General features: G+C 63.2%; 3 protein-coding genes and 1 non-coding gene across 4 annotated transcripts; 1 reads left to right on the forward strand and 3 right to left on the reverse strand.

Moving 5' to 3' along the window:
- Nucleotides 1–564: 564 nt before the first annotated feature.
- On the reverse strand, nt 565–12822 carry ZDHHC8 (zinc finger DHHC-type palmitoyltransferase 8). The gene is made up of 11 exons (XM_065890329.1): nt 12719–12822; nt 6339–6460; nt 6014–6171; nt 5764–5936; nt 5458–5560; nt 4944–5035; nt 4641–4782; nt 4327–4447; nt 4144–4253; nt 1830–2830; nt 565–736 (listed from the first exon to the last, which is right to left on the reverse strand). The coding sequence occupies exons 1-11, from the start codon at nt 12820–12822 to the stop codon at nt 565–567; spliced, it is 2298 nt and encodes a 765-aa protein (XP_065746401.1).
- A 3149-nt stretch (nt 12823–15971) lies between these two features.
- On the reverse strand, nt 15972–22021 carry RANBP1 (RAN binding protein 1). The gene is made up of 6 exons (XM_065889646.1): nt 21746–22021; nt 20544–20680; nt 18874–19031; nt 17413–17541; nt 16689–16754; nt 15972–16230 (listed from the first exon to the last, which is right to left on the reverse strand). Exons 1-6 carry the CDS (start codon nt 21758–21760, stop codon nt 16115–16117), a joined length of 621 nt encoding a protein of 206 aa, XP_065745718.1. The 5' UTR covers nt 21761–22021; the 3' UTR covers nt 15972–16114.
- LOC136133386 (small nucleolar RNA SNORA77) lies at nt 16521–16646 on the reverse strand. Its single transcript, XR_010656528.1, has one exon. It is a non-coding gene; the product is annotated as a small nucleolar RNA SNORA77 (small nucleolar RNA).
- On the forward strand, nt 21759–26306 carry TRMT2A (tRNA methyltransferase 2 homolog A). The gene is made up of 13 exons (XM_065889481.1): nt 21759–21860; nt 22119–22451; nt 22568–23133; nt 23328–23436; nt 23680–23861; nt 24040–24154; nt 24246–24361; nt 24438–24549; nt 24987–25109; nt 25292–25367; nt 25638–25754; nt 25890–25986; nt 26075–26306. Exons 1-13 carry the CDS (start codon nt 21759–21761, stop codon nt 26304–26306), a joined length of 2280 nt encoding a protein of 759 aa, XP_065745553.1.
- Nucleotides 26307–27340: the final 1034 nt, after the last annotated feature.

Raw genomic sequence — 27340 nt, forward strand, 5'->3', positions numbered from 1 at the left:
TCCGTCTGTCCATTTGTGCACCTGTCCGTCAGAACCCAGAGCAGTCCCGAAGCTGGGTGCCTGTGGGCCGGGCCTGGACTCCCTGCAGAAGAGTGGGCCTTGCCAAGCTACAAGCTTCCAGCGGGTCCCTGAAAGGCAATGGTTAGGAGCAGCTGGGCGGTGGGGCCCTCGGTCTGGGAGGACGGCCAGGGGCCCAGGCCTCTCTGTCCATCTCTGGGCCACAGTGACCCATGTATAAGGGAAGTGGGTAGGGACTGGCCTGGTGACAACCTGTGCAGTCCACGCCCCCTTGCTGCCCCAGCTCGCGGGAGCAGGGCCACCAACACGCAGATCCTGCAGCCTCATGGCCCTTGGCCCAGCCGTGCCCTGGTGAGCAGATGAGTGGATGCACGGGCTGAGGACGAGGGATAGGCCCGTGGAGGCGTAGTTCTCCTCCCGCTGATGCGTCCACACCAAGCCTGGGCCTCCTCTCCCGGGGTAGAGAAGTTGGGAGGGGGGGCAGCCGCTGTGTGGGGGGGGGGTCCTGGCTCCCATGGCACCACGGCGACAGGTGGCAGTCAGTCCTCACACCGAGATCTCGTATGTGGTCCCACCCACGCCGGACACCTTCTTAACGAGCGTGTGCCGGGCGGGGCTGGCGGAGGGCCCTGGGGGGCCGGTGGTAGGCCCCAAGCGGGCCAGGCCCGGGGACTGCCCATTAAGCTTACTTGGGGGGGTCTTCAGCTGAGGGTGGTCCCTGCATCAAAACAAGCACACACACGCACACACACGGTGAACACGGGACCATGGCAGGACAGGGGCCAGCGGAGGCAAGAGGACAGAGGACACAGACACAGACGGAGCACTGGGCAGCCCCTGCCTCTGACCCTGGACGGTCCCACACGGAAATGGGTGGGGGAGCAGAACCTGCCAGGGGAGGGCCGTGCTGTCACAGGACAGACAGATTTCAGAATGGCTGCCATCCCCTCCCAGGCCTCTCAGCACAGACCACAGAACACAGGGAGGCCAGGTGGATGCTGGCCAGGCGAGTCCCTAGACCCTGCCCTGTCCTGGTGCCCTGAGCTGGGAAGCCCAGCAGTGACGATGTGGCCTCTTCCCTGCTCCCTCCAAGGGAAACGAGGGGCTGCCCTTCTGCCCTCCAGCCTGCCCAGCACTGACCAGTAGCATGGACCTCGCTGCCCAGCATTCATGCGGGCAGGAGCCCCTCCCTCCCTGGGCTGCCTCACAGCTGCCCCCTCTGGGCCTGTCACACGCACAACAGGAACCTCCTCATCAACTGAGCCTGTGCTCACGGCAGCCAGGTGAAGCCCTGGTGAGCAAACGTGCCCAGCAGGTGCTCAGCTCTTGTACTTGGGCCTGGGACCAGCCTGCCCTTCTGAGACTCAGTTTGCCCATCTCTGAGCACGGAAGCTCTTGCTTCCTGGGGCTGTGTGCCCCCCGAGGGCCAGGACCGTGGTGCCCAGAGTGGCATGTTTTGCTGTGGGAGGAGGGTCACCCAGACTTGGCCTTCTGGACATGGACAGTGGCACCGTCTCTAGAGGAAGAACCCTAGGGTCCCCCACATGCTGGGTCTGTGCCAGCCAGGGGAGAGTGTGGGTGTTGGGCTCAAGATGCAAATTCTCCTGCCCCTGGTCCCAGGACATGCCAAGGCGCCCTTGGAGCCGGGCTACCCTCACACTGGCCGCCAGGATCCTCCAAGGTGGGTGAGGCCCACCCCCCTAGGTAGCCTCAGGCCTCCTGGGCAGCCCCCACGTGCTTGACCAAGAGGCCTTGCAGGCAGCCAGACACCTGCCCTGTGCCCAGCAGCTGACCGCACCCTGAGCACCCACCTCTGCACAGACAGCGAGGGCGGCGGTTCTGGGAGCTCCGCTTGGATGAAGGCGACGGCTTTGGGGCCCACGTAGGAGGGCGAGCGGGGAGTGCTAGGTGGGGACGGAGGGACCTGGCGCACGGGCGACCTGTGTGAGCCGCTGGCAGGCCGGGCCCCCGGGGCGCCACTGTTGGCCAGGTCTGCCTGCAGGGAGGAAGAGGAGGTCCGCGGCGCTCGGCTCACGGTGCTGGACAGCGAGGACAGCGACGCCTGCAGCGCAGGGTTGCGGGCGCCCCCGAAGCCGGGCCCGGCCACCAGGTCGTCCCTGGAGCTGCAGCGCAGCGCGGGGCCACGGGGGCCCTCGGACAGCACGCTGGCCTGCTGCAGGCTATAGGAGCTGGGTGCGTCGTAGACGCCCGAGTCGCCAAAGAGCGAGTCAGCCTGAGAGCGCAGCAGCCGCTCACGCTCCTCCCTGTCCTTGCGCTCCTGGATGGAGGCCATGATGGTCCTGGACAGGTTGTCGTAGCGCACAGGCGAGGGCTCCCGAGGCCGCAGGCCCAGCACGGGGCTGAAGCTGCGGGGCGGGGGCCGTGGTGGGTCGCCCGCTGCCCCCGCGTGCAGGTAGGGCGAGCGGTAGCTAGCTGTGCCAGCTGAGGGGTGGGCCGGGCACGTGTGGCCCCCAGGAGAGCCAGGGTTCAGCAGGCTGTCGTAGGACAGGCTGCCGTTGCGGTTGGGCAGTGCGTGGGGGGCAAAGAGGCCACGGTGGGGTGTGGGGGGCCCACCCTCAGAACGCAGGGGCTGCAGGGCCACGTGGTCCCCGCCCCGCCGGCTGGCGGCTTTGAGGCTCAGGGAGCGCAAGGCGCCTGAGAAGGTGTCAGCAGCACTGAGTGGTGGGGATGGCGGGTAGGCCGCATGCAGGCCACTGGGCGGGTAGTCAGGGACGTCCAGGCTGGGCTCGGATGCAAAGTCCAGGCTGTGGATGCTGTCCTCCCCCAGTGTCAGGGAGTCAGTGCCCGTGACCTGCAGGGGGAGATGGCGCACATCCATCTTGGCCCACCCACCGTGCCCTGCCCGCTCACCAGGTGCTCTGTGCCCACTAGGAAGTTGCAATCCCGGTGGCATCAGGGATGGCGGCAGGTGCAACCGACAAGCTGTTCCCAGAAGCTCTCTATCCCCTGCGCCCCACGGAGGGAAGCGGGGACAGGGTGGAGCAGAGTGGGGGGCCCCAATATCTCTCCAGGGAAGGCTGTGCATCTGCTCCAGCCCAACTCCCCAGGGAGAGGAAGGGGCCTTGGGGCAGCCTTGGGATCAGGACCTCAAAGAGTCTTAATAACCACACAGTGACCCAGGGCCTCTCCCAGGCAGCCCACAGCTGAGGGTCTGGGCGGGTAGTGCAAAGCAGACAGCAGGGCAGTGCCCTCAGAGCCCAGCAGCCCAGGGGGTAGCCACAGTGACAGAGAGGAGCCTTTTTGATTCTCTGTGATTCCAGGCACACAGACTTGGACTGGGACAAGAGCCTGCAGAACCTCAAAACCCAGAAGGCGCATGGATGGGGACAAATGTGGCCTCAGGGCACTTGGCCAACCAGCCGGACCCTTCATGGGATCCAGGACAATCCCAGGAAGGAGGCAACCCACCTAAGCCCCCTCATTCCAAGAAGGGCCACCGGACACTGGCCAGGGAGGCCCAGACTCACTGCCCTGACCAGCAGGCCCCAGAGGCAGGGTCAGGAAGGATATCAGTCCTGGAGGGAGTTCCCTGGGAGAGAGGGGCTGGTCCAAGTGTGCTGGCTCAGCCATGGGCCTGCCCTCTGGTGGCACGAAGGAGGCAGGCAGCCTGGGAACCTCAGGGGTCTGGGTGTCTGCTCAGGCCTTCCGCTGCTCCACGTGAACGCAGAGAATAAATGTGCTTCCTCAAACAATCTCAAATTCCTCTGAAGCCTTCCCGAGGGCCCTGAGGACCTTACAGAGTGACTAATTGTGGAATTCCAGGCATCCTGGCACACAGTGCCCCCGGGGGCAGCGCCTAGAGCCAGCAGGCAACACTGGCCAAGGGCCGGGTGGCTAGGACTGCCTGCGCCAGCCCCTCCCAGGACACCTGGCCCTGCTCCCCTCTACCAGCCCCAGCTGGGATGCCCACACCCTCTGCGACCCAGGCGGGTCTTTCAGGGGTGAGACCTGGGGAGTGGCCTCTGATAGGATTCCTTGGGAAGTGGCCTCCAGGGTGTGGCGAAGTCTGGGGGCGGGGCTCTGGAGCTTCCCAGGCGGGGCCTCTTGGGTGGAGCCTGCGGGGCGGGACCTCGGGACCCTCTGGGTAGGGCCAGGCCTCCTCACCTGCTCGCCCGGCCCACAGAAGGGCGCCTTGGTACCCGTGGGAAAGGCGGGCCGGAACTTGTACATGGCGGGTGTCGGGGGGCTGGTCCTCTGCGCCGACAGGGCGCTCTCTGGGGAAGATGGACCACTGTCAGACTGGGATCAGACTGTGCCCCTCCCTCCGTTTGGCCGCCCCCGCCTCACCAGCACTGCCGGGGCGTGGGGTCTGCAGGTCGCTGCCAAATGTGCCAGCCTCCGCCTTGGGGGGCAGCGGCGGCCCCAGGTCCAGCGGCTTCTCATCCAGCCGGTCCAGGCTGCCCTTGGACTGGGAGGGGGCGCGGTCAGTGGTGTGTAGGGTACAGGCCACGGGCAGGGCTTAACTGGGAACTCCATCCTGAGGCCTGGGACCTAGACCCCTCCCCCATTCCACCCAGTCCTTCCCCCTTCTACTCTTAGGCCCCTCCAACCTGACCACTTCCCACCTCACCCCATCCCTTACCCCACCCCTGGGCCCCCACCTTGCTGTGGCCCAGGCCAGCCTTCAGCCCGTTGTCACTAAGCTTGACCTTGAGTGGTGCGGCTCGCTCCAGGAGCTCCGGCCGAAGGAAGGGCGGCTTCAGGCGAGCAGCGAGCGGCAGCCGGGGCGGCTCCACCACATACCTGCACCAGGGCCAGAGGGGTCAGTGGCCAGGGCAACCTGGCCTGAATGCATGCCAAGGGCAGGACCCCACTTGCCAAAAGCAGAAGTGGATCAGGCTGAGGGCCCATGGCTGCCCACCCCAAACCCGGAGGAGGCCCACTGGACACCCGCCGGGCCTCACCGGGGCGCCAGGGGGCTGCACAGCACGTGCTCCACGTTCCCATAGCAGCCGCGGGTGAAGGGGTTCACACCCCCACGGAACTTCCCCGTCACCTGTGGACATGGGACCCCTCAGCCAGCCTGGCCAGCCAGGGTCTGGCCAAGGAGGGCAGGGGGACAGGCAGGGACAGCAGGGGTTCCACAGAGGTGAGTTAGGCAGGGTTAGCCCAGGGGTGCCCCCAACCCAGGTCACCAGGGTCTGCCCCTGCTGTGGAATTTCTGGTCTCTGATTCACTGGTGGCTGCAGTGCCCACAGATGGGGGCAAGGAGGGGGACAGGGCAGGTGAGACCCCACATGCCAAACCCCACCTGGGGTCTCCAGAGCCAGAGCTTCCCCTACCCATCAGCTGAGGGCCCCGGCCCTGCCCTGCCCCACCCCACCCCAGTCCCTGTGCAGCCCTGGCTCCTCGCTCAGCCCATCGGGGACCCTCCCATGCCCAACCCCATCACTGCATGGCCCCACCCAGGGTCTGCACCTGCTCATTGGTGGTGCGGCCCCGAGTGACCAGCACCACGTGGAAGCCAGTGAGGCCGATGACAGGGATGAAGAAGAGGCCGGCCACACACATGACGGCCATGCTGGCCCGTTAAGGCCAACGGCCGTGGGTGAGGATGGAGCAGGCACCTGTGGACAGACTACCCGCCCCTCCCCACCGCCCACTCAGGGAAGGAGACCCACTCCCTGGGGACTTCTGGGCTGCCGACCCACCCCTCCAAGCCTCGACTTCCCCTGTGAGAAGCGTCCCCGGTCCACACCGCCTTTGTGGTCAGGCCAAGGATACGTGATGGTGGTGTGCGCGGCGCCCAGCCCCTCGGCGTGGTTCAGCACGTAGACCAGGCCGAAGGCTACGACGCCCACCATGTGCGCACTGAGCGACAGCAGGAACAGGAAGAAGTAGCGGTAGTTGCGGCGCCCAATGCAATTGTTGACCCAGGGGCAGTGGTGGTCGAAGTCCTGGGCAGGAACAGCACGTCAGGGCACACGGCGGGCAGGGGAGGAGGGCGTGGGCTGGGGGCAGGGCAGGCGGTCACCTCCACGCAGTTGTCGCAGACGCTGCAGTGGGAGCAGCGCGGCGGGCGGTAGAAGTGGCAGGTGGCGCACCATTTCATACGGACCTGGATGCCCCGCACATCCACGTTCTTGTACAGCGGGGCCCGGAAGTCATCCTCCTTATCCTCGTCCTCATCCGCTGTGGGCCGGGGGCAGCACGAAAGTGACTTCCCTGACAGGAGAACCCCTCTCCAGCCAGCCCTTCCCACCCACCCCCGACACCGCCCCCAGCCAGGCTCTCTTTTGTCAGTCACTCACACTCTAGCAAAAGTCAGCCAGATGAGCTGCCCCAGCACAGGGCCCTACCTCGGGGGAAGACGCCAGGGTCCATGAAGGTGGCCATGCTGAAGTTGGCCAGCACAAAGAGGAAGAGGATGCCATTGTAGACAGGAACGGCTGGGGACACAGCTCGTGTCAACCATGGGCACCTGTGTTGGACAGCAGTGCAGAGCTGGGTCTGGGGGTGTGGCAGGTGTGTGGGGAGGGGACGCGGGGCAGAGGAATTAGGCTTGGCCACACGCGTGCAGCGCTCAGCATGGCAGTCAGGGAGACCACTGTTGCCACGGGCCCACTGCTTCTCTGCTCAACCCTCAGGGGCTGTGCACAGGCTCCGTGTGTGCCAGCCCTGACCCAGACACCCCTGAGTGCCTGTTAGGAGCTCAACCCCCAGTTGAGCAGACTGAGACTCAGAGAGGCCCATAGGCCAGAGCCAAGCCGCGTCCTCCTGCCCCAGCTGGGAATCGTTCCGGGTCCCCTGCCCTCGATGGGGAGATACAGACAGGAGGTGGGAGCCCAGGATGGGAAAGGAGCTGGCTCTGCCCATGTGCTCTGATGGGTAGAGGCCAGTGACCTGCCGGGCAGCTCAGGCCAGTCCTGGGCCTCACCCAGACCTGTCCCCAGCTTGGCAGGGTCCTGTTGCCAGGGAGATTCTGGGGTGTGGTGTGGGGAGCCCCAATCCTCGGTCGGTAAATGCATGGGGGGTTCTTCCCTGCTCTTCCCTGAGGGGTGCAGTCTCAGGGCCTGGGCCCCGGGTGCATCCCCACCCAGGCTGCCTCTTCTTTTTAGTTTGTCACCTTACTCTCTATAGGGCAGTGCAGAATACTTGGAGACTCTAAAAGCATGGCGACTCCCACCCCTCCGCCATCTCTCATCACCCCTCGCCACTTGGCTCCAAGGCTGCCCCCTCTTCCATGAAGCCTTCTCAGACTGATGGCTCCCTGCAAAGGTCTCACACGCCTCCCTGGTGGACACTCTGGCACAGACAGCATCTTCCTCAGGCCTCACAGGACCTGACCAGAGTGCCCCCTCACTGGAGACTCGCCAGTCCTCAGGCACATGGCCTGTGACCCCCTGCCCCAACTCTGTGGTGGGTCTCTGCCCACTAGGCCACTACGAAGCCCCTCTGGCTTCAGGCTCACCATCTCTCCCATGGCTGCTGTGATAAGCAGGGGCACCCAGTGGGTCTGCTTCCCTCCCCGCACTCAGGCCCTCTGTGTAGCTGGGGGGCCGGTGGGGATCCCCTACACCAGACTTGACCATGTGGACAGGGCATTGTGGCCACCTGCAGAGTGAGTCGTGCCCGTGGCCCTGCCCGCCCCCATGGCATACGCCGGCCACACTGGTGCCCACGCCTGCCTTGGCCAGGAGCCAGCCCTGCCACCCCAGCAACCACCTCCATGGTAGCGGAACTTCTCTATTTTTAGTGGAAAGCAAGAGGCTATTTAAAGATTCCGCTCCCACGGCAGGCAGCACACTCGGCAGGCTTGGAGCCGTGAGTTGCCCCTACCTCTTCTCCAGAACCCACCGTGGAAGTGATGCATAGTCTGAGGACACGGGGTCCTCTGCTGCCAGGAGGCCTTCCTCCACCACCCCTGCCCAGGCGGCCCAGAACAGATACCTTCCATACTCCCCACCCCTGCACGCTGGAGCCTGGCGTGCAGACAGCGCTCAATGTATGTTTGTGACCTCCGATCCAATGTCATTTGGCAGGATGACGGTGGGTCGCTGAGGCATGGTCTGCCCAAATGGGTGGGAGGGGGCTAGGAGCCCAGATGCTGGTTAAGACAGGTGAGAGAGAGCCAGGCACAGCCAGAACCTGGGAGAGGTGGGCACCGCGGACCCACCCTGGTGCTGCAAGCCAGCTCCCCACGCGCCTGCTGGGAGGGCTGACCATGTAGTCTATGCAAAAGGAAAACGTGGCTCTCAGGCACCTGCACTGTCGCACACTGGGGAGCCAGCCTGCTCTCGAGAGGAAGGAACCGGCCGAGAACGGACAGACATGCAGACACGAAGTGCAGCAGGCAGGCGGGCGCTGAAGGCGGGAGGACGTGGGACGGGGGCCGAGTGCGGCCCTTCATCATTGCCCTCCAAGTTTTACCGGCAGATGTTGAGAGCCCACTGCCCACCGGCCTGCTCAGTGAACCATGCATCCCACCCTTCAGGCTGGGGGGCGGCGCTTCTGTCATCCCCATTTTACAATCAGGGGTATCTGAGGGCTTGTCACCCAAGGCAGGGACTGAACCCCCGCCCCGGAGGCCCACATTGTTTTGTCCTCCCTGGGCCTTGATGACCCTGAGTGACACGGTTGGGGCTGGAGAGAGCAGCAGCTGCAAGGTGATGGAGTAACGCTTGCAATGAGGCTCTAGACGGCCTCTACCCAGGGTGGACACCACGCACCCACTGCATGCGTGGGCAGCACATACCGGGGAGGGCAGGGTGGGGCTTTAGCCGGTGCTGGGCAAGTCTGGGAGGGCATGGGTTCTCTGACTGGGACCTGAGCCACTGCACCCTCCACTCACCACCTCCAGCCCCCCAGGCTTCACTCAGACCCAGGATCAGGCACTGGCACGCATTCTGTCCCCCCATCCTCGCCCCAGGGGCCTCTACCCCCAGGCTGTGCCATAAGAGGGGCTGAGGCCTGGGTCATGCCCAACAAGGACTGGCTCACTAGCCAATGCTGCCAGGGCCCAGGAACGGCTAAGTAGGGGAGAAGACAAAAGAACACACGCACATCCACATGAACATGCAGGGACCCATGCATGCACACGTGTGTAGCACACATGCAGACACACACAAGGCTCCAGGAGTACATGTGTGGATACTGCACAAGCATGCATACACACACGCACATGTGATCAACACAAAAGGCACGTGTGTGCTGACGTGTGTATGGATATGCACACTCGTGCACACAATGGCACATTTGTACCCTCATTCATACACAAACACAGATGCAGACTTGCCCCTCCTCCACTGACCCACACACCCCAGCCCTCTCTGGACATCTCTCAGCTCCCTGTGGGCTGGGTAAGTGTGAGGATGTGTGAGGACACACGAGCTCCGTGGGCGAGGCCTGGCAGGCAGCACTGCTCCGGCCACCTGAGTCTGTGCCAGGCTCCAGGAGCACCTCTCTGCCCTCAGGGATGACACCCCACTCCCCTCCCAGGGAATGGTGTGCTCCAGGCTCGCCCTGCCAGGCAGGGGTTGTACACTGCCCACTGGTGGCAGACACACTGCAGGCCCCTCCCCCGGGCCGGCCCCCCTCCTGAGCCCCCACCACGGCCCCACCTGGGCCGGTGGGAGACACCGCCCAGCAGGATGGGGTTCTGCAGCGTACCATGCCGCCTCGGCTAAATGCAGAATGGAAAATTTTAACTCAGACGTTTTCACTTAAATCAGGTTCTTCATTAACATTGACTAATGAAGCTCACACACGGGACACCCGGAACCAGAGGGTCTGCGGCTACTCTGCCTGGTCCAGCCAGGCAGGGCCTCTGGCCACATGCACCCACCCTACAGACACTCAAGCGGATGGGGAAACTGAAGCTCAGGGGACCAGGGGTACACACAGCAAGTCCTGGCAGGGGGCTAACACCAAGTGTCCCCCTCCCCATATGGTCCCTGCCAGCGGCTCCATCCACCTAGGCCCGCCGCAGGCTGGCTTGGTCTTGGACTGGAACTCTCACTGTCCTAGGCTGGGCCTTCTGGCTGACTGGGCCTCTAAGCATAGGGAGGGCTCAGGCCCATCCTGGGGACCTGCCATGACATCCCAGAAGTCAGCCCACTGGCCCCAGACAGAGACAAGACAGCCCAGTGTGGGCACCAGGCATGGGTATCCCACCAAGCAGCCCTGGCCCTCTGATGTTCACAGGGTCCCTGTCGTTCTGTAAGGTGGCTCCAGGAGGAGGAAGGGGAAGGGGCAGAGACCTGGCCTCGGCACTCTCAGACACCTCCCAGCACCTGACCCGGCCTGACGCTGAGCCTTCTGGGGTCCAGGGGGACAGAACTGTACCAAGAACCCAGGAAGGCTTCCTGGAGGAGGAGGGCCACCAGGAACCTACCCTGAGGCATGCTACCCATCCTCGTGGGGGGACACCCCCAGCTCTGGGCCTCCTCCCCACACCCCAGCCTTTCCTGGTGACATGTCTGAATGTCCTGCTGGCCAAGCCCCTCAGAGAGCTGGCCCAAGGGAGGGGTCTTTGGTCCTCTAGGCCTGGGCTCCCCACCCTGAGTGACACCCGGAGCTGCTGCCTACGTGGACCTGTCTCAAAGGGGCAACATATTTACTGAGTATAGAGCGGGGGCCGGGGACCACTCAGCTTCCAGTGAAGTCCAAGGAGCAGAGCAGACAGAATCCTGTGGGGCCCCGAGGGCAGGGTAGGAAGGGCCCAGGAGCAGGTGTCTGAGTCTGCAGTGGGCCTGGGATCAGAAACAGGGCAGAGGTGTGGGTACCGGGGTGACGAGAGGCCTGTCCCAAGAAGGGGACTGCTTGGCCCCTGCTTACCCGGAATCAGCCCACTGAGGGTGGTGTCATTGGGCCTGGGCTACCCAGCAGACCCCCTCAGGAACTACAACGCCAGCAGAACTGGGCTGGGCGCCAGCCAGGGTCCTCAATGGCCATTCAGCCAAGGAATGTGGCCATGGGGTGCAGGGATCCCTGTTCCAGGGGGCGAGTGAGGGTCCCTTGGCAAGATGATTGCTGCACCTGGACGCCGGCTAGCACCCCTGCACCTCCATCTTCCGCATGGTCTCTCAGGCAGAGTGAGTCACTCAGGGCAGGATGCAGGGCACACCTGTGCTGCCCTGAGGCAACCCCGAACCTCTCAGCGCTGGATCACTGAACCCAGAACCCAGAACCCCAGCAGTGAGAGCAGAGGGAGGGTAGGCAGCCTCCATGCCCAGCCCCTGGGGCAGGTCGAGTTCACAGCACAGTAAGGACCCTCTGAGATCAAGGGAAGGCTCAGGACAAGCACCCTTCAGGGGGCCTGTGTGCACCTAAGGGGAGAGGAGGTGGGTGAGCTCCCTGGGGTGGGGCTGATCTCAGTTGCTTGTTGAACTTTTTCCCAGCGTTTCACAAGTTCTCATCAGAGAACACATATTCCTTTTAAAGTCAGGACAAATGCTGAATTGCATTTGGGGAGTGAGAAACCAGAACCAGCACGTGGAGGCCAGGCTGCAGGGAAGCAGGGCCCAGACTCCCGCAAGACCCCTGCCCAGGCCCCACCCTCCAGAAGCCTCAGCAGGACGCATCCCACCTCGGCCCGCGCCCGCTGCCCACAGCCTCATAGCCAGCAGCATCTGAGTGACAAGAACAAGTCTGCTCGCCAAAGCCAGAAATAAGCCTGTCCACACAGGCCTTTTTTAAACACGCTGTTGGCAGCCTGTGGTGCCCACCCAGCCCAGCCTCCAGGTCGGGGCTCGCCTACCTCCAAGGTGCCCAATGCAGCCTTCCATCCTTGTGCTGCTGCCCTTGCCCCGGCTAAGGTGAAAGGGTACCCGGCTGGCTTCTGCCCACCCCTGCCTTGGAACAGATGCCCCACTGGCTGCGGCCACCCCAAGCCTCAGGTCCCCAGGAAGGCTAGAGTGGTTGTTACTCTGGTGACCTGGCTGTGTCCCAGCCTGGGACTTGTGGCAGGAGGTGGTAGCAGACCTGCATGGCTGAAGCCTGGGGTCCCCAACCCTTCCCTGTGCCTGAGGAGCCCTGGGGAGGGGGGTGGCACAACAATGCAGAGGGAACTGTGGTCAGCGCCTGCCCTGGTCTGCATGGGCCCGGGACCTACCTGCCCTCTGCCTCAAGGGTCCCACTGAGGCCAGTGTCCCTGGGTGTGGCCTGACCTGGGCCCTCCAGCTGTGACCACTGGACCTTCCTGAGAAGGAGGTCAAGAGAAGGCAGAGGGCACTGCCAGGTCAGCGTCGGCGGTGGCCATGGGGCAGGCACGTGGCAGCCGGGCCAGGCCACACCTACGCGGGAACTTGGCTCTGGCCTGGGGCCGGACGGCTGGGAGGGCACTTGAGAGTCGTCCTTGGCTCCTAGCAAGGAGGGCTGGTGGCTCTGGGCAGCCCCCCTCCCCTCGTGGGGAGGGCAGGGCTGCAGCCACACCCTGGGCAGCCCCCGCACGCACTCCCTTGCCCGGGCCGGCGCCTCGCACCCAGGGCCTGCCTGGTATGCTCACAGGGTGGCCATCGCCAGTGTCCTCACACCCAGGTCTCACCTGTCCCTGACACCCCAGGAAGGGCACACTCGTGGCATCATCCTTGGCCCAGAGTGGGGTCTCACATTGCCCACGGCCCTGGTGCCCCCACCCAGCCCAGCCCGCCAGCCCAACCCCGGCCCTGGTCCCGCCAGGCCGCATCCACCGCTGTGCGCAGCCCTGCCCCTTCTGGCCCCAGCGCCGCGGCCGACTCACGTGAACACGAAGAACAGGGTGCTGGAGCCGACCAGCAGTGCGGCCGCCGTGGCCACCGGGATGTACTTGGCGGGTTTGAGGCGCGTCCCGGGGCTGCGGGGCATCCTGGGCACCGCGCCGCCGCATCCCTCCCCGGGGCCGGGCGGGCGGGGCCGGCTGGACGGGCAGGACCCAGGCAGCAGCGGTGGCAGCAGAGGAAATCCCACCTCCCGGTCGGCGGCGGAGACAGCGTGCTGATGTCAGCGCGCCCCTTAAGGTGGACCAGCGGTGAGGGGCCGTGGGGCCGGGCGGGGCCCCCTCGCGACAGCCGGCCCCTCCCACCTGCCCGGCCTGCAACCTCCCTCCTCCTCCTCCTCCTCCCTCTGAGCTCGGGGCAGAGCCGGCGGCGGACCTTCCCGCAGCGGGGCCTCTCCTCCAACTCCAGGCTGGGAGCCCGTGACCCTCAGAGGCCATGCGGCCGCCGCACACCTGAGGTCTTGCCCACCGGGGTACACACGGCGACAGCCAGGCCTCCTGTCCCCAGCCCAGAGGCCGCGGCGCTGGAGCATGTAGGTCCCTTCCGGGTCCCTGTTTGCACAGATCTTTCCCTAAACACCTCGGAGCTCTTCCTGGAGGGCCAGGCCCCTCCCATCTGGAGCAACACCCCGCCTGCCCCACCCCACCCGCAGCATTTATGAGGGTGGGGGATTGTGACACTGCAGGGGCACCTTGGTTGTTCATCCCCTGCCCACCTCACAGCCCTTGAGCCACAGGGCCAGCAGGCAGGGTAAGGAGGGCAGGTCTGCTGGTCCCTCTGCATCCCAGCCCAGGCTGCAGGCCTCCCAGGACAGAAAGGAGTGCCCCTCAGGAAGGGCCGGGCACCCTGCCCGTGCCTGGGATAGGCCGGCGGGCGGGCCCACCTCCTGCAGGAAATCCCACCCCGCCAGCACCGCCACTGCTGTCGCTTAAGGTGGACCAGCAGCCTCGCAGTGCTGGGCCGCGCGTGGGCGGGCCACAGCCTCCACAGTGAGGACGGGTCCCTGGGTCCTCTGTTCTGAAACCAAGACCCATCTGCCCCCTCCCCAGGTCAGAATCCATGTGGGGCCCTCGCCCTCCCTGGCCCTGGTCATCTGCTTCTCTACAGCCAGAACCCCGTGCAGGCCAGCGGCCACCTCCTCGGGCCACCTCCTTGGGCCACACTGCACAGGCCCTGGGACTCCTCAGACTGGAAGACCCCACCTCGCCTTAAGGTCTTAGCCCAGCAGGCAGGGCCGTGAGCTGTTAGAAAGGAAACTGGGCTTGGGGGCCAGAACAGAGGCATTAATGCAGCTGCTGGACAGCAGAGGTGGTAATGGGCTTCCTCCCACCACCCCAGTTACAGCCTCTGCCCATCGGGGAGCCCACCCACCCCAGGAGGCCCAGGGCCCAGAGGTGAGCGGAGAGCAGACACCTTGCTCTGCCCGGGCTGCCTCAGCCTCTGGTGGCCTCAGGGCCTGAGGACACACTGTAGCCCTCCGCCACCCCCTGGGCCTGGCTGGCCCTGGCTCCGGCTCTTCTGTGGCCCACACACGGAGGCCCCCAGAGGGCCTCCAGGTCTGTGAGGGGTGAGAGCTGTGCAGTGAGCACCTGTCGCTGGGCGTGGGCAGGAAGGGCACGTGTCCCCCTTGAAGAGGTCCCTGCCGACTGCCTGGGCAGAGGGGTCCCGGGTGGGGTGGACCCAGTGAGGCCATGGCCCAGGTGTCCTCTCCTGAGCACAGCAGAGTGCCTGAGCTGCAGGCCAGGGGACTGACCTGGAACAGAGTGGCCATTTCGCGCCCCACCCCCACCCCATCACACACCCTAGCCTCAGGGAGTCCACCTGGACATACACTGGCTGGGGGCTCAGAGGAGCCCCCACAGTGTCCCTAATCGTCCTGGCTGTCACACCTTGCAGTGCAGCCTGGTCACAGCGCGGCTGTGCCCCAGCCACCCTGAGGGGCCGCCCCGCTCAGGGTTCCCCCCTTGGAGACACATCTCCTCACCCAAGAGGAGGGAAGTCAGTCTGGTGTTTTACAGCAAGTGGGATTCACCATGTACTACAGCCCAAAGCAGAGATGTTCCACGTCCCTTCTGTGCTGGCAGGGGTGTCTGACCACCCTTCCCTGGAGGACCACGGCCCAGCACCAGCCTTTCCGGTCAATGCATCGTGACCTCCACCAGCATCACGACTGAAATGGGGAAGTGCAAAAGCTTCCACGTCCCTCCCTGGGCCTCCCTGGGAGGCAAGGACCACCACAGGTGCCTGGCGAGCAAGCGAGGGCTTGGGATGCCAGCACGTGACCAAGGCCAGTGAGGTCTTCAGTTTGGCTTCCTTTGGAGGTGCCTCCACCAGAGGTGCCAAGGAAGTGAGGTTTAAATGGGACACAGGACACAGGGAAGACAGACCAGGGCCGGGCCATGATGGAAGCCTCTGATAGATGCTCCAGGGTCGGCTCCTGCTAGGCTCCTTCCCCTCCCCTGTGGGAGCTCCTCTGAGCCCGGGTGGTCTCGCGGGACACAGGCCATTAGACCGTGTGCTTGGAGAACCTCTCTGCTGCTTAGGCCTACCTGCCTTACAGGACAAACTCCAAATGGCACTAACCCGCTTGCATCCCTGAAGTCCTCCCTTACTGAAAGCTCCCGCAGATGTCCCCAGCCTCCACCCAGACGGAGGGCCAGGAGCACGCAGACAGGTCTTCTCCGAGGATGGCTGTGGGGCTGAGCCCCGCCTGCACCCAGCACCAGGCCAGATGTGCGAGCTGTGGACAGGTGGCTCTGCCAGGACTGAGGGCCAACGAAAGATGCCCAGCCGAAGGCAGGGGACCCACTAGGTCTCTTTGTGCCGCAGCCAAGGGGACCTGGTGGGCTTCCTCTCTCCCCCAAAGGCCAGGAAAAAACCTCCCTGCTCCTGGCCATGGGGCAAAGCAGGGCTGTTTAGGTCTCTAGGACAGCACTGGCTTCCCCCAGGCCACCTGCCGCACCAGCACCAGCTCAGACGCACCGCGGCCCAAAGGCCACACAGCAGAGCGTGTGTGACAGCCAACGGGGCAGGAACCCACTGTCCCAGGATGGGGCCGACGCACACATGGTCCTGCCTCCATGCAAGTTTCAAACGTGTTGTTTATTTGCTATTTTGATGACTATAAATAAGTGTTTCCACTATGGAAAAGAAAGTTAGCACAGTACATTCTCACGACTGGGTAATGGATTTTCTGAAGTCGTCTTCATTAGGGCAAAAACTTAGAAAAAAACAACCTGAATGTTGGAAGTCAGTTCTTTATATAAAGTCCCTTGTAAAAACAAAACAGAATAAAAACAAACCAAAAAGAAGGGTGCAGGGCAAAATTTAAAAAAAGAAAAAGGGAAAAGACAGGGAGAAAGAACACAACGGGAGCCGACTCATTGCTCCTCCTCAGCCACCTCCTTGGTCTCGTTCTCAGGCTCCTTGCCCTCTTTCACCGAAAGAGCTTCTAGCTTCTCAGCTACTTTCTCAGCACTATCATTTTTGCCAGATCCTGCCAAGACACAGGAATGCAGTAAGAAAGAATCACCGCTCTGCCCAGCCCCGTGGCAGCGGACAGACCACTTCCCTGTGTGCCTCCAGGTAAACACGTGCTCACGCCTGGGACCCCGCTCAGGATGCTTGGCGACCAGCATGGGGCCCTGAGTAAGCAGGTGACCACGAGGACCTCTCCAAGCCTCTGCAGCCCCTGGGAGACTCCAGGAGACGTCATGACTTGGCTGCTAGGCCAGGCCAGAAAGCACATGCACGGGGCCCCAGTGGCTGGCTTGCCCCTCAGAAAGCACCCGTGTACCGGGGTGGCTGCATTGCCCTTAACAGGTCAAAGTGGTCACAGCCTCCCGGAATGCTGCTGTGGCAGACAGAAAAAGCACCCGCCTGGGGCTGCAGTCAGGTGCAGAGTGAGTCTGCAGAGCCCCCCCGGGCGCCCGCCACCCCATGGGCATCTGGCACCTTTCTTTTCTCTCTCTTCAATCTCTTTCCTGCATTCTTCAAACTTCGTTTTGAATTTCTGTGCATCTGCAGAGGTGAGAAAAGATACCCCCTTAAGGTCCCTGAGCAGTGAGGAGTACGTGTCCTGGTGGGTCTGAAACTCCAAGATTCATAAGGCCTGTCCCAGGCTGCCCCAACCCTCCACCTCCCTGCCTGACTTGGCACCCATCTGGGCAGGGCAGGTAGCCTTGCTCCTGCCAGGCGCTCTGCTCTCTGCTCCTGCAGGCCCCATTCCCAGAGGAGAGGCGAGGTCCACTCAACACTGGATGTTCAGTTACTGGGGTGCTGAGCCCCAGCGCCCAACCAACCCCCCAGGGCCCACTGGGTGCTGCTTTTGACAACCCGAGCTGGAAAGATGTCCCAGCAGGGGAGAGGTCTGCCTGGGCACTGCCCTTGCTGGCACTCAGGCCATGGTGAGAGAACAGGTCGGCCCTGGGCAGACTGCCAGCACAGGCCCCTGTGAACTCAGCAAAGGAACCACACTGTCATGGACTCAAGAGTCTGGGCAAGACCTCGAGGGCACCAAGATCCCTTCCCCGAGGGCCCATCAGGCAGGGCAGGAACAGTCCCCACCACACGCTTCCCAGCTGCCGTCAACTCTCCCAGGAAAGCAACAGCACTGGCGTCTGCAACCAAACCACTACACCGTTAAGCAGCAGCGGCAGGCTGGCCCAGGCCTGCTTACTCTCGGCGTTAAGGAAGCGGATGGCCAGCAACTCCTGCTTGGGGCACTCGTCAGCGAAGTCTGCGTGGGTATTCCAGACCCAGGCACGGTCACTGCCTGCATTCGGCTTCAGCTCCATCATTGGCGTGACTGGAGAGAGAAGCCCCATGAGGATGGTGCAGCCGTCAAGCTGGCCCACCCACCCTGACCCCTGAAGACCCGAATTGGGGCAAAACAGGCCTGGTTTGGGGTTTGCCAACCAGGTTCAGACAAAGTCCTGTGGGGTCTGGATTTTACCCAAACCTCTGAAAACATCCTATGTTCACTTAAAACCAGGACCGCCCCGAATCTGGGAACAGGGTGGCCCATTCCCTGACCACGAGGACACCTCAGCGAGGGTTTCCAATCCCAACTCAGCCAAGGCCTCCAATGCCACCATGGTTGCTCACGCCCAGCCCCACGGCCCTGCCCCTGTCTGAGCAGCCCCCAGACCCAGCGCAGACATGGGCCACAAGGCCTGGTGCGCCCAGCCCTTCCAGTGAAGGGCACCCACCACGTGGCTGTGTCCATGCTTGGCCACTCCATCTGGGACCTGGCCCACAGAAAGTGGGGAGCGGCAGAGGAGCTGAAGCCAGGAAGTGGAGTGATCACTCAGGAAGGCCATGGTCAGACCAGGGCAACCACTCTCAGCCTTGCACTGTCCAGGGACACCACGGGGAACGAGGCCACCAGAAGTGGACACTGAGGGCCTCGTGACCTGCTCGTACGTCACAGAAGGTTGAGCCACGGCCGGGAATAAGCACAGTTGTCCATCTCCTCAGACCTTGCACAGACTCAAGGGGGACGAGCTCCCCAAGAAACAGGAGCACCCCAGAGCCACGCTCACCCCACGGCCCTGGCAGAAGCCTCCTGAGATACAGGACATGCCCAGCCCCAGGAATACGTCACGTTCTAAACCGAGCGCGTCATCCCAGCCCACAGACACCCAGTGATCCCGCATTCCTACAGGGCACCAGGCCTGGGACCCACCTGCAGCTCACAGCAAACAACCCAGTGACTGGCCTGGCTCTGGGAAAAGCAGGGGGTCAGGGAAAACCCCCGGGGAAACACCTCAAATTGGGTTGGAAGACAAGGACCAGGCCAGAGCCGATGGCCTGGGCAGGGTGGGAGGACCATTGGGCAGGGACATGGAGTCTGGCCCGTGAAGGCCGGGGGACTGTGCTGCCAGGAGGCCCCTCCCTGCTCATCTGGCCACATCACCCTCCAGGGCTGCTCCCTCTGGTTCCTGCCAGGGTCACCTGTGTGCTCAGAGGAGGGGCCCTGCCCCGCCGGACACTTCTGCTTCCAGACACACACTCGCGGCTCCAGAGCAGCCCAGTAACCAAGGGACTGAAATGGGGGGAATCTTACTGTCACCCCTTCGCCAGCCAAGCTGCAGGTGGCTTTCCCTGGACGCCCCACACTGTGCCCGGGGCCACCTACTGTAGTGGTTGGCGCAGATCTTGAGGGTCTTGTCCCTGCGCATGAGGAGGCGGATGGTCCCCTTCTCCTTGTGCTTCAGCAGTTTGACGTCCCCGGTGCCCCGCTCCTTCCACTCCGGGAGGTCGTTCTCTGAAGCGAACCGGAACAGCTTGGCCCGCCTTTGAGGAAAGCCATTGAGCGAGGGGTTAGGCAAGCACGGAAGGGGACGAATGAGCCTGCGCCTGCGGCGTCACGAGACACCCTTGCCTTTCTTTTTACTCCCAGAACCACAAGTCAAGACGTCAACAAAAGAGTGAGGCGGCTCAACAAACTCCAGGTTTTTACTTCACAATAAAAAAAGGAAAAAATTTCCTAGAAGTTGCAACGTATTCCAACAGAAAGACCTGACCTCTCAGAGAGCCCACCACGTCCTGGGCAAGGCTGCAATCACGGGACGGGGGGCTCCCTGGCGTCCCCGGCGCCACAAGGGCAGCACGGAAGTAGGCAGGAGCCGAGAAGCCTTCCCTCTGCTGGGAAGATGGGGCTGCAGGCCTCTGCTCAGGCCTCCAGGCTCTGGCCCAACAGCCCGCCTTCCTGTCCAGAGCAGCCCTGCCCTTTGCTTCCCCACAGGACCCCAGCTCAGCCGGTCCCTTTCCTATGGAAGACTCTGCTCTCCGAACTCAACTCTGTCAAGGGAGATGCATCCTCAGGAAGAAGTCCCAGGCCCATCATGAGGGCCCCACCCCCCTCAGGATGCCAGGAGGTGCAGCAGCATTTCTATGCAGATCAGAGACCCAGAAAACCAGTATCTTTATGGAGCCGCCCAGCACCCTCTGAGACCCAAGGGGTGCAGACAGCTTCTCCTTCCCCAGACCCTTGGGAGTGGTGGGGAGGGGCTGGTCTCTCCAGCCTCCCTGCCTTAGAGGGAGGAGTCGCAGTGCTGGGATCCCCTCTGCTTCCCTCCCCTGACCCACAGCAAAGCACTCAAACCATAACCTGGCATCTTGGACAGAATTTGAATGGGTGGAGAGTTTGCTTCCCCCTGATTTCCACTAACTTGTAGCTACATTAGCGTCTCCTGCGATCCTGCGTGTCCGCGCGGTGCCGTCACTTTGTTGCACACATCTGGATGCACGGCTTCTGTGACCACTGCTTCAAAGTGACACGGCCACCGTAGCTTCTTGTTGAAAGCACCAAGAATCACGTATGATTTTTAAAGAGTAACTTTAATGACTATAGCACCGCCCACTCTCATTTGTAATTCCAGGCATTGTTTTGTATACTAAAAGTATTGAATTGGAAATTCATAAACTTCAAAGTACCCCCACACTTAAGGAAAAAAGATAATAGTAAAGACCCAATGCTCAACCAGCGGCAGGGGGCTGAGAGAGTCTTAGAGGCAAGGGTGGCAAGGACAGGGGTCTTGGGGAGATGTCCCTTGTGGACAGAGCAGTGGTAACATGACACCTGGGAGTGCCCATGCCCTCCCCAGGACTGGCCTCAGGGCCGCAGGGACACCCAGGACCTAGGAATGAGTTGATTCTAACAACAGCCTTGATTTCCACGTGGGAGTAGCCATCACAAAACTCTCCGTGTGGTTAAAGGTCAAGCCAAGACCTTGACACCCGTAAAAACCAGTTACTATCTTATACTAAAAATGCCTACTTCTGAAAAGACACCAACTTACTTACATTTTAAAAAGCTCCTCTTCATCTTCTTCCAGCGTTTTAATTTCTTGCTCAGGAAGAGAAACTATTGGTTCAAACTGGGGGTCATGGTTGGACTCGTCGGCATTCTCGGTGGAGGTGTCGTGGTCCTCGTGAGTGTCCTGTGGAGGAGGGTGGAGATATGACCCTACTGGCCACGCCAGAGCTCACCAGTGGCCACAGCCATCATCCCTACTAGTGAAGGGCCTCACCACAAAGCAAGGGATTAAAAAAGCCTTTCAACCCAAAGCTTTTCTCCGGGATCTGCAGTGAGACACCGGACTCCGACACCCTCCCCCAGATGCAACAACCACACCTGCACAGACTGACTGATCTCCCTAAACCCTGAAACTCCCAGTGCCGGGGAGAAACTGCCCCAGGCTCCTCATCTGCAAGATGCAGATGCTGGTACTGCCACGCACAGACTAAGGACACGATGATGGAGAAAAGAGGGCCTAGAAAGAAACACTACCGTTAAAACAAGGCAACCCTTTGAGTTTTTACTGATTGAGAAAAATCTGTGTTCTTGCTTAAGAGGAAAAAAAGTTGTGATGGGTCTGCTAGCGTTTATACAGGACTCACATTTCTGCCGGCAGTTATACCTAGGTTGGGAAAATTACGTTTAAAATTCAAAAGAATTCACACAAGAGCCACAGAATTCTAATCCAGTACAAAGAACTAACTGTAGAGCACAAAGGATCATGTTTTAGGTTGTCTCACGGAGCACGTGGCTTGGCAATCCATAGCCCGGGAGGATAAGACACCCAGACTTAGCTCCCGGGCTCTGCCCAGAAACGCAGGCCTTCGCCGACTCCTCGGCCGGATCGCACCGGGCCGCACGGCCACCCCCGGGCCCCCGCTGCCACAGGCCACCCGACGGGCCGCGCGGGAGCGGAGGCCGGTGGCGGCTCGGGGACCAGCACCGGATGAATGGGGCTTTGCGCGGGCCGCGAGCGGGCGGGGGCCGTCTCGGTGCGGGGCCCTCGGGGATCGAGCGGGAGGCCTGCGCCTGCCCGCGGCCCGGCGGCCAGGAGTGAGAGCGAGGCCCGGCCGCCCCAAGGTCACGCGGCCCCGCGCCTGAGCCCGCTGGCCGGCGGGGGTTGGCGGTGGCACGGGCCTCCCACGTGGCCGCCGGCAGCGGCCCCGGCCCGCCCGGCCCCCGGCCCAGCCCACCCAGCCTGGCCCACCTTGGCGGCCGCCATGGGCGCGGCGGCGGCGGCGGCGGCTCGGCTGGCTCGGTCGTCGCGGGCTCCGCGGCCTCTCGGCGACTGGTCGCAGCTCCTTCCTCCGCGTCTGGCGCCGGCACCTCCCGCCCGCCCTCTCTTCCCTCCGCCCCGCGACCCGAACCCCGACCCCTGACCCCGGCGGCGGGAAACGCGCCGCGATTCAAAACCAGCGCAGCTTTATTGGCTCAGGCGGCGGACACTCTCATTGTCCAGCCCGCCCCGCGCTTCCCGCCAAAACGCCCGCAGCGCATGCCCGGCCCGCCCGGAGGCCGGGGAGCGCGCACTCCCGGCGGCCCTCGCGCGCACTTCCGTTCGCGGCCGCGCGCGCCCCTAGAGCTCGCGGACAGTGCTGGGGGTCCTAGCGGCGCGTGGCGATGACGTCGCCGGAAGCGGGGACGATAGAGACGCGCCGCCTCAGCTGCGCGCGCCGGCTGACGAGAGAGCGGCAGGCAAGGAGAGCGGCGGGCGCGGGACCCTGCCTGGCTGGCTGCGCAGCCCGTGCCTGAGACCCGGACCTGAGCGCAGAGGGTACGAGTCCCGCCCCTGCCCGGGCCGGAGCAGGGCCGGCCTCACCGAGTCGCAGCCGCTCTCCGCGCGCCGCCCGTGTGCCAGGCCCCGGGCGAGGCGGCAGACGGAGCGGACGATGGGTGACGAGCTCGACGGCGAAGTACGGTGAAGGGAGACCCTGGTGGAGCCGGGGGCGGGTGGTGAGATGGGACGGGGAGGGAGAGGCTCGGAGCGCGCGGGCCCCAGCCAGCCCGCCTGTCTGCTGTCTCCACGCAGGGCCGGGCGTGCGTGGGGGGCCCCGGCCAGGACGGCCCCAGCGCGCCGGGCAGCCCCGCGGCCCCGGGCCCCCATCAGGGGGAGGAGCAGGCCACGGGGGCCGGGGCCGCGGGACCGGGTGCTCAGCCGGGGCCCTACGGCTACATCCGGGCTGGCCTGTTCACCTCGGAGATCTTCAAGCTGGAGCTTCAGAACGTGCCGCGCCACGCCAGCTTTAGCGATGTCCGGCGCTTCCTGGGCCGCTTCGGGCTGCAGCCCCACAAGACGAAGCTGTTCGGGCAGCCTCCCTGCGCCTTCGTGACCTTTCGCAGCGCCGCCGAGCGCGACAAAGCCCTGTGTGTGCTGCACGGCGCCCTGTGGAAGGGCCGGCCGCTCAGCGTGCGCCTGGCCAGGCCCAAGGCTGACCCCTTGGCCCGGAAGAGGCAACGGGAGGACCAAGGGGAGCCACCTGCCATGCCCGCCACGTGCATTGCTGATGTGGTGACCCCTCTTTGGACGATGCCCTACGCGGAGCAGCTTGAACGGAAGCGGTTGGAGTGTGAACAGGTGCTGCAGAAGCTTGCCAAGTGAGTGTGGGTGCAGGAACTCCTGGGCAGAGCGCCCATCGGCGGCTCCCTGTGCGCTCAGCCTGCTCAGATACCCCTCTGGGGAGCCAACCAATAAAAACCCTGTGTTACTGGTCGGGACAGTGAGGTCCCAAAAAGGGGCCCAGGTGCTTGGGCAATTGGAGCCTGACTTCTGCCCCTCCTTTGCCCCGCAGGGAAATCGGGAGCACCAACCGCGCCCTGCTCCCTTGGCTGCTCTTACAAAGGCACAAACACAACAAGGCCTGCTGCCCACTGGAGGGGGTCCGGCCATCACCTCAGCAGGTCAGGGCCTCTGCTCTCACAGAAGCTCGTCCTTCCTGGCTCTTCCATCTCTCTTCTTGCTGCGTATCTGCTTATGGTTCTCATCAAGTGCATGTTAGTTGTCAGCCTTTTACCCTGGGCTGCCAGGGCCTGCGGGGAACCAGGGCCTTGGTCACTGCTGTCTTGCTGTGCACCCTCCATGCACGAGTGCTGGACCGCTGGGGTAAGGGTGGGCATCTCTGTTTCCTTCTACTCTCCTTGCAGACCGAGTATCGGAACAAATGTGAGTTTCTTGTTGGTGTTGGGGTGGATGGGGAAGACAACACAGTCGGCTGCCGGCTTGGCAAGTACAAGGGCGGGACGTGTGCTGTGGCAGCCCCCTTCGACACCGTGCATATCCCTGGGGCCACCAAGCAGGTGGTGAAGGCTTTCCAGGAGTTCATCCGGTGAGGACACGTGGCTGGGCTGGTGGCTCCGGGACATCCCGAGGCAGTCTGGGAGCAGAAGACCTGGGTCCTATCTGGGGGGTCTGGTGGGTGTGGCTGGAGGAGAGAGCAGGGACGCTGCTCACCCTATCTTGGTCGGCAGATGTCAGGGACTTAGGGCCATCTGTGGCTCCCACAGGTCCACTCCCTACTCGGCGTATGACCCGGAGACATACTCGGGTCACTGGAAGCAGCTGACCGTGCGCATCAGCCGCCGTGGCCAAGCCATGGCCATTGCCTACTTCCACCCTCAGGTCTCAAGCGGGTGGCTTGCTGGGGGAGGGGTATCTGGGCCAGAGCAGACTTCGACACAGTCTCATGGGCTTTTTCTATTGCCTGCTCCAGAATCTGAGCCCTGAGGAGCTGGAGGGGCTGAAGGCTTCTTTGGCACAGCACTTCATGGAGGGGTCAGGCAAGACCAGCGGGGTGACTTGCCTCTACTTCGTGGAGGAGGGACAGCGGTTAGTAGTCCAGGTGGGGCTGGGCGGGTTTCTCCAAGGACTGGTGACACCGATAGACCCACCTTCCCGCCCACAGAAAGACCCCCAGCCAAGAGGGCCTGCCTCTGGAGCACGTGGCCGGGGACGAGTGCATCCGCGAGGACCTGCTGGGGCTGACCTTCCGGATTTCCCCTCACGCCTTCTTCCAGGTGACCAGATCCCTGGGCTCCGGGCTGGTGCAGCAGAGAGGGGAGAGCATCCAGGCAGGGAGCTGCCAGGGCTGTGAGGTCGGCCACCTGGAAGCTGGGCTACTAACCGTGGCCACTCGCTAGACCCTGGTGACCACCCTGTGGGAGGGTGGCTTGTGGGCACAACACCAGGCTCTGGCACTGGTGGGGTCTGATATCTGGTGCTGCAGGGGTCTCATGGGTCCAGCTTTCGAGGAGGTGGGAGGGGGGCAGCATTGAGTTGCTTTCTTGGGCCGGGAGACTGGGTGTGGACGGAGGGGCCCTGGGGCCCTCAAGCAGTTAGAGGTGGAGAAGGGAGTGGGGGGGGGGGCGACCAAGAGCACAAGCACCTGGGGATGCAGACACTGGGGGGCTGGTGGGCAGCGGATAGGCTGCTCTGATGCGTAACCCACGCCCAGGTGAACACCCCCGCGGCTGAGGTGCTCTACACACTCATCCAGGACTGGGCCCAGCTGGACACAGGGAGCACGGTGCTGGACGTGTGCTGCGGCACCGGCACCATCGGCCTGGCTCTGGCCCGGGTGAGCCCTCCTACCCCGGTCAAGAGCATGCTCTCCCCCACCCCACCCTTGTGTCATCACCCGTCCTGTCTGTCATGACCCCCCTAAGATAACTTCAGACTGTTCCAGGTCCTCTTCCGCTGCCCCCCAGAAGGTCCAGGGGTGGGGAGGGGTGCCATCAGTCTGCCCTGTTTTTGCTCCAGAAGGTAAAGAGAGTCGTGGGGATCGAGCTGTGCCAGGAGGCTGTGGAGGACGCCCGGGTGAATGCCCTGGACAACGGTGAGAGCTAGCGGGCCTCACAGTGGGTGGCAGGCCCTGTGTGTCCCTCCACAGGGCACCTGGGACCCACCCAGTGGCTCCTAGGGCTCATGGGGTGGGGGCAGAAAGGGCCCCTACTGTGCAGACCTATTGGGCGCCCACGATGCCTGGGGCTGCCCCGCAGGGAAGGGTTTTCTTGAGGTATCTTCTGGGGGCTTCTGAACATGGCCGGGCAGATCTCTGGGGGGTGTCCCGGGCCTCACGGCAGGGCTGCTGCTCTGTCACCTCCAGAGTTGAGCAACGTTGAGTTCCATTGCGGGAGGGCCGAGGACCTGGTGCCTGCACTGGTGAGCAGACTGGCATCCCAGCAGCTCATGGCCATCCTGGACCCACCCCGCGCCGGTCTACGTGAGTGGTGTCCACCTGAGGGGTGGTGTGGGGAGGCAGAGGGTGGCCCACTAGGCTGCCTGGTCTCGGGCCCCTGTCTGCTCCTTGAGGGGGAGCCATTGGGGACTCTCCCTTGAGGGGTCTGTGCCTCCCCAGATTCCAAAGTGATCCTGGCTGTCCGCAGAGCTGAGAACCTCAAGCGACTCCTGTATGTCTCCTGCAACCCCCGGGCAGCCATGGGCAACTTTGTGGAGTGAGTGTGGGGCATGGGTGGACGGGGCCTCACCCCAGGAGACCCTGCTGTACCCACACAGTTGACCATGGCACTCCCTCCCATACAGCCTCTGCAGGGCCCCGTCGAACCGGGTGAAGGGCAGTCCCTTCCGGCCAGTTAAGGCTGTGGCCGTGGACCTGTTCCCGCAGACCCCACACTGTGAGATGCTCATCCTGTTTGAGAGAGTGGAGCACCCCAATGGTATGGGGGCCCTGGAGCCCCAGGATCCTCCAGTCCAGCCCCCACCAGGGCCCCCAGGTGACACCCCACCAGAAACTAGGGCCTCCCCTGCTTCTTAGTCCTCTGGGGCAGCAGAAACCAGCCTTTCCAGAACAGCACCCAGACTGCATCATGGGCAGAATCCTGGGGCTTCCCAAGTCCTTGCCCTGCCCGGCCTGGCATACTCAGGCAGTAGCCACAGAGGGTACAAGACCCCTGTCCCCGTGGGCTCCTGTGGCCTGCTCTCCCCTCACCCCCAAAATGGGCTGCAAGGGCTGGAATAAACAAGTGCTGAACTACCAATGTTTGTGATAAGAACTCAGAGCCTGGCACACAGGGACTCTCCTCTACCCTCACCACAGGTGCAATGGGGCAGGGCCAGAAGCGCTCATAAGAATTGGCCCAGTTGGAACAGTTCTCCCAGTTCTTCGCGTGGCCAAAAGTCCCGGTGTCCCAGCAGAGAGCCTGCTGTCTGACAAGGGACACAGGCCTTGTGGCCAAGGGCCAACTGTACACATGGCATGGGGAGCACAGAGGGAGATGCTGCCCTACTCCCCTTCCCCACCCTCATTGCAGTCCCATCCCCAAAGGGACATACCTCCTAGTGACCACAAGAGCTAGGGGTGGGGTTGGGACACCGCTCAGCTGCTCTGGCCTTCAGGGCAGCTCTGGCCAATTAAGGACCACCCCATGGCCAGAAGAAAGACACACCAGCCATTTCCTTTTGGACATTTTGCTTTATGCGTTCAGACAATCAAGGCTCACCCCTAGAGCCATGGCCCAGCTGCCACCTGGGAGGTACACAAAGGGTGGTGGCCACCCAGAAGTGGCCTCAGCATAGGCTCCCCCTGCCCTCTGCCCCCTCAGTACGGCTGTGTTCACAGGATACTTGCACCCATACACGGGACAGAGGAAGGACTCGGGGAGGCCTCAGTGAGGCTCACCTGCCTCCAGTGTGCACAAAGCTTTGGTTCGAGGTGGTGCATCTGACTGTTTTAAGGGCAAACAGTTATAGTCAAATGGTTATTCACAACTGCAGACAGGGCAGGACAGAAGCAAGTGTGTAATTATAGCAACTCGATTTGCAGACTCTCTCTTACAAAGGTCGGCACAG

The sequence above is a fragment of the Phocoena phocoena genome, chromosome 13 (genome assembly GCF_963924675.1).
Source record: "Phocoena phocoena chromosome 13, mPhoPho1.1, whole genome shotgun sequence".
NCBI classification, from domain to species: Eukaryota; Metazoa; Chordata; class Mammalia; order Artiodactyla; family Phocoenidae; genus Phocoena; species Phocoena phocoena.